We start from the raw sequence: 11372 nt of genomic DNA, 5'->3' as shown, positions 1-11372 counted from the left end.
AGCATTCCTTTCGATTGAAGTTGTTGATGTGTTTTATATAAATGTTGGAGCCGAGGGCGAAGAGGAAGGAGGGTGGGGGTCGAATGTCCCACGGGTGGTGGGAGGTGGGTTGGAACCGAGAGATGAAAGTCCTTCACACCGACAAATCAGGAGGCACGTCTGCTTTCCTCGAATGAGAACGCAGTGGGGAGAAGCTGGGCTGCTCAGCTGGAGTCAGAACCAATCTGTTCAAACACCAGGCGCTGGAGCTTTCGGTGGTTTCAGCTCTGGGCTGCGTTTAGCTCAACCATCCTAAACCAAACCTTGATGCTGCAGTGATGTACTGAGCAGCTGGGGGAATTAATTTTTTTTTCTCTCTCTCCGACAAATAAATCAAACGGTAAACTTGAACGTCGTGTCGGCGTTTGTGGTTCTGTCAGATTTTAGGTGGTTTAAATCATTGTGGAGGCTACTTATTGTGTGATCTCTGTCTGTCTCTCTCTCTCTCTTTCCCTTCTCGCCTAGTGACCAAAGAGTAACCATGGATGTTTTCATGAAAGGGCTGTCCAAGGCTAAGGATGGGGTAGTAGCAGCTGCCGAGAAAACGAAGCAGGGAGTGGCAGAGGCGGCGGGAAAAACGAAGGATGGGGTGCTGTATGTGGGTAGGTAGAAAATTTCATGGATGTCTTTTCAGACAAGAAAATGCAATGTTTGGCACGGGAAAAAAACAACTCCATTCACCCAATCTTACACCTTTGGCGGGGTCGGGGTGGTGATGGGATGTGTAAAAAACACGGAGGAATAATAGAAAGCTTTCCTTTTATTCTCTGCTAAGAAGGTGTGTGGGGTGATTTGTCAGTCAGGGAGAAAGGATAGCTGACACTTCCAAATCCGAAATATGGAAGTTACAGAGAAGCAGAGCATCAAGTGTTTGGTACCGGGAGGAAGGGAGATTTCTTTGTATGTGTTTAAAAAAAAACCCAGAACTAATCCAGTGCAGATTTGTAAAACGTAAACTGTCGGGTGCTGAAAAGGAATTTATTTTTCAACAAATTTAAAACGAATGTAGCATTGGATGTGTGTGAGTTAAATTCGATGAGCGGGAAGGTTGCTATCAAGGTCATTTCGTTGCTGAATTCTGAAGACCTGTGTACACTGAGTTGGAGACATTGACACGTGTCAGTGTAAGGCCAATTTAATTTATTTCCTGCAGTTTGAAATTTTAAGGACATAAAACCTGAATTTGATCTATTTTCCTTTTAAATTTAAGGTTTTTAAATTTCCCACGCCTCCTCCCCCCCATGTCTGTCTTGCACTAATTTCGGAGCTGTCATCATTATTATTATGTTGCTGAAGCAATCTGTTTGGACATGACACACCTCGGGGGCAGGTGGGATTTGAACCTGTTTGCAGGCTGTCAGTTCTCCAGCGGTCCAGCTAGAGGGAGGAGGGAAGATGCGAGGGTGGGGATGGGGAAGGCAGAAGGTCCCGGGAAGTGGAGCAATGGCGTGTTTAACCCCTTCCTGACAAGCAGCTCCCTGCTATTTCCAGACCCCGAGGCTCTTCCCCGGCTGACCAACCCGTTGTTGTCAGTTTTTCCTGCTTTCGTTGATGCTAGCCTTTAACACCTCTCCACGTCTTGGCTGCTTAATTTTGACCTGAGCCTGGGGAAAGAGGTTTTGCTGCTGTGATTTGTGACAATTTATTAACAGGGGTTTTTATTTTTTTTTTCTTCTTCTTAAATGTATTTATCTCCAGGCTCCAGGACCAAGGAAGGTGTATTTCATGGCGTATCTTCAGGTATCAATAATCCATAGAATTCTGTAATGTTATGTGTGTGGCAGTCTCTTCGTCTACGTGTGTGGATCTGTCTGTTTCTAAATACAGAATTAGGAGCACAGAAAGAGGCCATTCTGCCTTCCATCCTGTTCTGCTATCCAATTAGATCATGCCTGACCTATAAATGAGTTTACTTCTGTAATCCTGAATATTCCTGCTGTTAAAAATCTTATCTCAGTTTTGAAATTTTCAATTAAGTCACAGCCTCAAATGTTTTTGGAGGAGAAAGTTCCAGATTTGCAGTCCACTTTGTGTGAAGAATTACTTCTTGCTAATTGGCCTGGTTCAAATTTTAATCTGTATTCTGCTCCCCCCTGCCTCCCTGTGAAAATAGTCAGTCTCTCTGTCTCTTTCCTACCAACTCCTTTAATCATCTCAAATCATAATTAGAACAGCTTTCGTCTCCACTCAAGGAAATACGAAGCAAGTATTTGCAAACTTTCCTCATAAGTTAACTGTTAACCCCAATATGTACAATGGGTCAGACTGGCCTGTAAAATAGGTTTGAGCTTTTCTTTGATGCAACATATGAGAGAAGAAACAGCCACGTTGACTGTCACAGTGAGTATTGTGTGAATATCTTGTACTATTGGCTTTCTGAGTAGTGAGTGTAGTTTCACCACCAGACTATGTGTTTAATGCCATTTCCTGTCTGCCTCCACTGTTGGCAGAACCTCCAGAATTACATTGGTTTGCCACTGTGACCCACATGGAGCTTAAAACTTGGCAGGCCGTATGGACTGTTTCTGTGTGAAAAATTTCTATTTAATACAGGCCATCATTGAGACTGAAAATGTTAGAAGACGTAGATCAAGGTATGGTAATGTCGAGGCTTTAAACAGCAAGAGCGCAGTGTACAGACAGCAATATAACCTAGCTCTACCAAGCTTGTGTGGATACAGATATTCACTCATACTTAAAATCGCACCTTATCTTGTGTTTAACTATTTATGTTTCCTGTATTAAAAGGCTGAGTTAATTCCTTTACGCATGTACAAACAAACGAGGACAAGTTGGTGAAAGTCAACATCAAGAAATAGCTCTTCAGACCAAGAGAAATTAACTTGTTTGATTTGGTTTTTCAGATGGTGGCCAGAATCAAAAGTTGCAGACTTAATAGAAAGATAATTGGATGCTGGGGCTGTAGACTAATGGGAAATGATGAGTTCTGTGAGGTTGCCTCACCTGTGCAAACCTGTGGTCCCTGTAACAGAATTATTTGGAGTACTGTTGTGTAAAGGTGGAGCATGTGTTTTTGGAGTCTGTGACAAATCTGATATTTCCACACGTAGCAATTTTCTATGCGACTACTACCACTTGCTAAAGCTGTTGAAAATGGAAAAATGACCATGTGTATAAGTGTTGATAGATGTCAAACAGGCAGCAGGCAGCTGCCTTTGAGTAACATTTTGATTCATTCTCCAATCACTTTCCCTTCAGATTTTTAATTTGAGTCTTGCTCCTCTTGTTCCCTCATGGTATAGTCCCAAAGGCTATAAGGCTATAAGACCATAAGATATAGGAGCAGAAATTAGGCCATTCGGCCCATCGAGTCTGCTCCACCATTTAATCATGGCTGATAAGTTCCTCAACCCCATTCTCCTGCTTTCTCCCCGTAACCCTTGATCCTGTTGATAATCAAGAACCTATCTATCTCAGTCTTAAATGTACTCAGTGACCTAGCCTCCACAGCCTTCTGAGGCAGTGTGTTCCATAGATTCACCACTCTCTGGCTGAAGAAGTTTCTCCTTATCTCTGTTCTAAAAGGTCTTCCCTTTACTCTAAGGCTGTGCCATCGGGTCCTAGACTCTCCTACCAATGGAAGCATCTTTCCAACATCCATTTTGTCCAGGCCATTCAGTATTCTGAAAGTTTCAATTAGACCCCCCCTCATTCTTCTAAACTCCAATGAGTAAAGTCCCAGAGTCCTGAAACGTTCCTCATATGTTAAGCTTTCCATTCCTGGGACCATTCTCGTGAACCTCCTCTGAACCTGCTCCAGGGCCAGTACATCCTTCCTGAGATATGGGGCCCAAAACTGCACACAATACTCCAAATGTGGCCTGACCAGAGCCTTATAAAGCCTCAAAAGTACATCCCTGCCTTTATATTCAAGTCCTCTCAAAGTAAATGCCAACATTGCATTTGCCTTCCTGACTACTGACTCAACCTGCAAGTTTACCTTGAGAGAATCCTGGATTAGAACTCCCAAGTCTCTTTGCACTTCAGACTTCTGAATTTTCTCCCCATTTAGAAAATAGTCCATGCTTTTATTTTTCTTACCAAAGTGCATGACCTCACACTTTCCCACGTTGTACTCCATCTGCCACTTCTTTGCCCACTCTCCTAACCTGTCCAAATCCTTCTGCAGCCTCCCCACCTCCCCAATACTACCTGTCCCTCCACCTATCTTTGTATCATCTGCAAACTTAGCCAGAATGCCCACAGTTCCTTCATCAAGATCATTAATGTACAAAGTGAAAAGTTGTGGTCCCAGCCTGACCCTTGTGGAACACCACTTGTCACTGGCTGCCATCCTGAGAAAGACCCTTTTATCCCCACTCTCTGCTATAACAGGCCTCTCTTACCTCATTCAACAGACTATTTATTTTACGCCTGGATATTGGCTGTTAATAGGTAGATATCAAAGCCAAATACACAGTCGCTACCTTATAACAAGATTGCAAATAAAGTTGGATCTTTGAACAATAATTTCTTGATGTGGGGTCTATTGACAGCACTCAGAGTCTCACAGCAGATATCCACCTAGATTTTATCCTTCCCCTTGTTGCTGTTCATCATTTGTATCACTTCACTGGCATTTGGCGTTTCAGCAGCCTCTGACTGCTGCTTTCTGCATGGACTAGCTCCTCCTTTCCCAGTTTGGAGACTTCTGTGTTTATGCTTGCAGAGGCTGGCCTGTTTGAGAGGAAGCTTATTCTTCCTAGTTCCCATAGCAGCATTAGTTATGAAACCAAATACTTTGCAGGGTATCAAGGCTAATCATTGTAGAAGGATAGCCATTGCAGCTTGTATTTCAAAGAAAATAATTGATGTCAAAGGAAATACTTGATGCAGGTCTGACACCAGTAGGTGGCTATTTGCCTGAACCCTTAATGGCCTCCAAGGCAATCACTTAGTCAACGACGTGAGGGGTTTACGGTATCGAACTCCAGTTTAACTTCTCTCTCAAACACAATCACTTAGTCAACGACGTGAGGGGTTTACGGTATCGAACTCCAGTTTAACTTCTCTCTCAAATAATGTGGGTCTTCTCTGCAACAATATATAGATGGTCAAGTTGGAATTGATGTACTAGGCTCATTCTATATTCTACCTGCAGTGACAAGAAGAATACAAACCATGCAAGAACTTTAAGGAGAAAAAAATGAAATTGTTTAGGAAATGTAAACCACTTCCGGTGGTTAATTTCCACCTGTTTGGGACTGAGATATACAATTGACATGGGATTTGGCGGATTGCAGGGATAGCTAATAGTTCAGAACTGGAGCTAACACTTTGTGTTCCACTGTTGATGTAGCAGTTAGCCATTGGTTGATTGAGCCAACAGGTACCGTGTACTAAAAATGAAGCATCTATATCTTGTTTTGACCTAGTCGCTGTCCCCTTAAGTCATGTAGGGTGCATGAAATTATGAAGAAAATCAAACTGCCTTAACTGTATTTTATCCTCTGCATTTTTGAGCTTTATTATAAATTGAATCATAGAATCCCTACAACATGGAAGCAGGCCATTCAGCTCATTGAGTCCACACCGACCCTCTGAAGAGCTTCCCACCCAGACTCACACCCCACCCTGTCCCTGCATTTCTCATGACTAATCCATCTAACCTACATATCCCTGGACATTGTGGGCAATTTAGCATGGCCAATCCACCTAACCTGCACATCTTTAGGCTGTGGGGGGTAGCTGGAGGAAACCCACGTAGATGCGGGGAGAATGTACAAACTCCACACAGACAGTCGCCTGAGGGTAGAATCAAACCAGGTCCCTGGTACTGTGGGGCTGCAGTGCTAATCGCTGAGCCTCAACAATACATGTGAGAGGAATCATACTAGAAGATACTCAAATACACACAGCTTTTTGGATGGCATGAGTACTTGTGAATTGATGAGCAGATTTTTTTGTCAATGACGTTGTAAGTTTTGACTTTATATAGTGTGTTGGCTGCAGGTCAAGAGGAGCGAATAACTAATCATTTTGGTTGCAATCAAACACATTTGGAATACTCCCACAAACAGCACAAAGACGTGCTGAATATTGTAACAGTTTTTCACAAAATACAAATTAACATTAGATTTGAAACCTTTTGTTATATACCATTTCAATAAGCTGAACTCTACAATTTTTATTTTAGTTAGTTATTTCTGCCACTGAGGGTGGGCAGAGGTAATATATTCGTCATTGCTTTTCTCAAAAACTAATGAACAGATATTAATAAAACTTGGCTCACAGATAGGGTACAACCATACAGAAGGATTAGTTAAATTTTTTGCAAAGGTGCAGAGCCAAATTCAAAACATTTTAAATGATCAGTTAACGTACAGGCATATGAAATTGGAGCAGGAGTAGACCATTCAACCCCTTGAACCTGCTCCAATAAAATTGTGACTAATCTTCTTGTGGTCTCAAGTCCACTAACGTTGTACCGCTGATAAATTTTGTGTATCTTGCCAACCATATAATATTGGGATTTAGACACAATTGTCTTGTTTTTAAACAATGCTGTATATTTTTTATTTAGAAAATTGTTGGCTTATTTTAGCATGCTGTGTATGTCTGTGGATGAATTTGTCACAGTTGTCCAAAAGTGAGCAGAACTTTCAGATCGGGTTGTTGGATTTGAGTTGGCTTGAATCCTCCTCAGTCAGGTAGAAGCTCTTGATTAAAAGATTTATTTTCAACTTTATATCTCCAAAGCATTGACCAGCCAGAAAAAAAGCCTCAAGGAAGAGCTGTGTAATTACAATAACATTGTTAATACCGTGTGGTGAAGTTATGCATTCTACAAAGTGCCTTCTTCATCTGTTTTATGATATAATTGCTCGTTTATTGATAAGTTAGCTTGTTACCTTACTATTCAAATTAGATCTGGTTTAATATATTATCACTTGGCAAAGATTAATTTTAGTAGCTTGAAAACAACTAAGAGACCAGGGTTTTCTGTTTGCTCCATGTAAGCTACTGAACATTAACCTTTGATGACTGTAAGGAGCTTCTTCATGCAAACTCAACAAATTGAGCCTCACTCAGGAGAATGACTTGGGTTGAGAGCCAAAATATTTGAACTATGTAAGACAGAATACATTGAAAATGTAGTACATGGTATAGCATTAAATGCAAACTACAATGAATGCTGGAAAGCTGAAACAAACGGAAGAAACTTATGAGGTCTAACAGCATGTGTGGAGAGAGAAACAGAGTTAGCATTTCAAGTCGACTCCCCTCACCCCAACCCAAGTATAACTCTTCTTCAGAATGACTCTATCTTCATAGATGCTGTCATACCTGCTGATTTTTACAGTGTCCTGTGTTTTATCCTTTGTCAGAGGTAGTTTCTCATGAAGAGGACAGTTTTTGCAACTCCTCCAATTACCTTATACCGAGTATCCACATCCTGTAAGTGTAGCATTCTTTTATCGCCTGCTGATTGTATCCCTGCTTCCGATCTAATATGGAGGCCATTTTTTTGACCCAACTATTAATTTCTCCAAATGACAAATTCACAAGTTCGTGAACAAATACTCACGCACATTATTTTCTCAAAAATGTCACTGGGTGTAATGTACAGATCAAGGGACACAAATATGATAAAAGTAAGTAGCTGCATCAGAAAGAAGAGGGAATTTATTTCACTCATTGTGATAGATGGTTAGTTTCTGTGTTCTTTGTTGCGAGTAAACTTCATATTGCAATCTTATGTGATATTATCCACCATTTAGTTTAAAATTTCTCGTCAAGTGTCTTCCAAGCCCAGAAAATCAGAAGTGATCACCTTTGTCCATCCCAAATTCAGTAATACACAATAAGGTGTTGAAGCTGAATTCAGTGACTTTTTTTTTATTCATTTGTGGGATGTGGCCATCACTGGCTGACCAGCACTTATTGCCCATCCCTAATTTTGCCCTTGAGAAGGTGGTAAGCCATCTTGAACTGCTGCAGTCTACTTGCTATGGGTTGACCCACAATGCCATTAAGGACAGAATGCCAGAATCTTGTTTAAGCGACAGTGAAGGAAGGAACGGCGATATGTTTCCAAGTCAGGATGGTGAGTAGCTTGGAAGAGAACTTGATGGTACTAGTGTTCCTGTATATCTGCGGCCCTTGTCCTTCGAGATGGAAGTGGACGTGGGTTTGGAAGGTGTTGTCAGAGAATCTTTGGTGAATTTCTGTGAAAGATTGGTTATGGAGGAAAGTTAAATTATGTTCAGGAGCATCATGTTTAATGAAGCATCAGTCATACACTTCTAGCACACTGGGACATCCCACAGAAGAAAAGCAAGAATATCGCTCAAAAAATTGGGGAGCAAGTTAGTGTTATACTCATAGTGGATTGACCAGGTTGAGGGGGGGAATCTAGTTTGCACCTATATTTATCAGTTGTACTAGGAAATAGGTTAAGAACTGAAAATGACTTCACCGGCTCCCTCACCGACACCCTCTGTGCTACTTGAGATGTCACAGAAGGCTTGCCAATGTCTGTCAAATTCTGACAATATTACTATGCTCAAGACAGTGTGCCGAAGTATAAAAGACACAGAATGTGGCATATTCAAAGCTTCCTACAGAAGTGTTGAAAATTAATTGCATCCTGCTTCTGAGAGACATCAGGAGGAGTGTTGTCAAGGAGATGCTGAGTGAATATGACCACAACTTGCAGCGAGCCATTTTATTCCCCTCTCTCCCAGACACTGAGACTGTAGTTCAAATTCCAGAGTTGAACCTCTCAGGAGAATTCCGTTATTTGTCATGTGGCATTGCTGTTTCTAACGTAACATTGCTATTTCGGTTTCTGGTTTGTAAAATGTGTACACCAGCAGTAAGGTCAGGAGTGAAAATTCTTTTCAAAACAAGAGAAAGGGAAGGAGGTGATAGTGTGAGCCTACTGCTTTCCCTGATAAACGCACATTCTAATCACCCGTCAAAATGTACATGAAGAAAGCGCTGTGTGACTTATCATCTCATTGTACGGTATTCTAGCAGCAGTCTCTTGTCTGATGTAAATTAACTGCTTGCTGCGAAAAGGATTGAGTTAATTATACGTTTGTATTATACTTGTCTTTATTTCAGTGCCTAGGATGTAGGTTGGAACCAAAATTTAGGACTGTTGAGTAACTGTCAATTTCCAGAATACTTCGGAAGATGTTATCTTTAGGATAAATACTGTCTGTATATAGAAGCAAGAATTTCAGATAATGATAATGAATTATCTCAATTTTTGCTTGAAATGGTGATGTTTTCAGCTTAAGGTCAGGCTGCAAGTGCTCTCTGTGAAAGATCTCCTGAAATTGAACAATCAATCGTGGTGTTCTGTACAAAGATTATTAAGAAAGTGGGTTTCTATTTGATATGAGTATAACTCACTCTCATTGAGTTTGACCAAGCTTAGAGTACAACCTAACCACTCATTTCACTATTCCTGATGCAGGATCAGGTATCTCCTTCAATTTCGTCAGTCACTGTATCATGTTTCAGGTGGGTGGGCTACCATTATGAGAGCCAATGCATTAACAGTATCTGAAATGAGGCTGAAATTTCTGCTGTCTACTTTCAGTGAAAAAAGTTAATTTGGATTAAAGATTTATTTTCAAATCCCATTTAATTATTCACTGAAATTAGCATGGACATGTACTTTCGCCCCATGGTTTGGCTTTTCTGTCTGCTTAACAGGAAGGTAGGTTTCCCAATCTTGCTCAGTTGAGTAAAAGTTGAAGATGTTCAATTTAAAACTGCGCAGTTCTATGATAAGAATTCGCCTTAGTTTATGGTCACCAACAGATGAGACAAGTATTCTGTTCAGCTCAATGTTGCAGAGAAGAGCAGGGGCTGATTCTTGGGTTCAAAATAGTGAGCTATGAGGGGAGGCTGGAGCAATCAACCAGAAGAGATCAAAGAGGCACCTTCTGTAAGTATCTCTAATGACTTGGGTGTGTTTCATATGGATAGCAGGGCAAGGGGGAACAGTAAAAACTGGTGAAGGAGAAATGTGTGAGATGGCTATCTAAAAGCTTCATATGCTAAGTAGCCAACATTTGGAATTGTTTTTGTGTAAAGGTGAAAATTTAGACTTCTTTAAGAAACTGTGAGTTAATCACATTGTCAGTGTTTTATTCTGGATGGATGGATGAGTGAGCTAATTGCGGAGACATTATCCTGCCACATTACAACAACACTTATTGGGAGCTAATAGTGTCCTAGCACATTGTGCTTATCCCCTTGCTTTCAATGATCAACTCAACAATGAGTAAATTTATACTCAATGATAAAATAATGCAACACAGGAGAAAGTTATTCTAAGAGACTACACAGGGAAGATGAACTGAAAGAGTGATCCAATTAATATCTCTCCATTTTTTCCATTGGAATCCTGCAGTTTTTTTCTCCAAGTATTTATGCTGCTCTGTTTTGCATCTTATTATTAAAATTGTTTCTGTCACCAATTCAAGCAATGGATTCTAGAACATCATAACTTGTTCAGAACTTCTTTATTTCTCCTTTTGTTCAGTTGCTAATTGCCTTGAATCTATTTTTTTTGGTTCGTGATCCTCCTGCCACTGGAACCTGTTTTTTTCCTTTTTTATTCTATCAAAACCATGATTTGAACACTTCGATAAAACATCCTTTTTATTTTCTCTATTTTAAGAAGAATAACCCTAGTTTCTTTTGTCTCTGTCACTGGAGTCTTCCCTCCTTTATATCATCTACAAGATATCTTCTGAATCTTTATTCAAGCCTCCCCATCCTTCTGATTGTAAGATATTCAGAACTGCACCTAATACTCCAGCTGAGACCTAACCAATGTTGTATAAAGGCTTAGCATAACTCCCTTGCTACAGTCCTCTTTTGTTCTGTATGTAATGCCAAGGATCCTGTTTTAATATTTTTTATTGTTTCAGGGGATGTGAGACCGTTGGCTAGACCAGCATTTATTGCCTTTCCTGAGTTGCCCTTGAGGAGATGGTGGCCAGCTGCATTCTTGAACCACTATCACCTATTTTGTGTATGTAGACCCACAGTGTCATTAAGGAGGGAGTTCCAGGACTTTGACCCAGCAACACTGAACAAACTGTAACCCTCAAGATGTTGTCAGTGGGGGAAATTGAGAGAGGCTAGCGCCATTGAATGTCAAGGAGTGATGGTTAGATTCTCTCATTGGAGATGGTCATTGTTGGCATTTTTGTGTTGTAAATTTTATTTTTTAATGTCTTTTAAAATTACATTTACACAGAGTATCTCAAAGTTCCTGTTTTCTTCCTTCTCACTTCAATTATTTATAATTTGAGACACAAGCATGAAGTATTTCTCTTAAAGAA

General features: G+C 40.5%; 1 protein-coding gene across 1 annotated transcript in view; it reads left to right on the top strand.

Moving 5' to 3' along the window:
• The first annotated feature begins 216 nt into the window (after positions 1 to 216).
• The window catches only part of LOC109927264 (alpha-synuclein-like), a 78328-nt gene continuing 67172 nt past the window's right edge, over positions 217 to 11372 (top strand). Inside the window, exons 1-3 of the mRNA XM_048601469.1 lie at positions 217 to 379; positions 505 to 641; positions 1738 to 1779. Of these exons, the coding sequence (XP_048457426.1) occupies positions 521 to 641; positions 1738 to 1779 (163 nt within the window). The 5' untranslated portion in view covers positions 217 to 379; positions 505 to 520. The remainder of the gene's footprint in view (positions 380 to 504; positions 642 to 1737; positions 1780 to 11372) is intronic.

This window comes from Rhincodon typus, chromosome 1 (genome assembly GCF_021869965.1).
Source record: "Rhincodon typus isolate 14 chromosome 1, sRhiTyp1.1, whole genome shotgun sequence".
NCBI lineage: Eukaryota > Metazoa > Chordata > Chondrichthyes > Orectolobiformes > Rhincodontidae > Rhincodon > Rhincodon typus.
The sequence above is the reverse complement of the archived record's forward strand: the minus strand, read 5'-3'. Positions and strand labels throughout refer to the sequence as shown.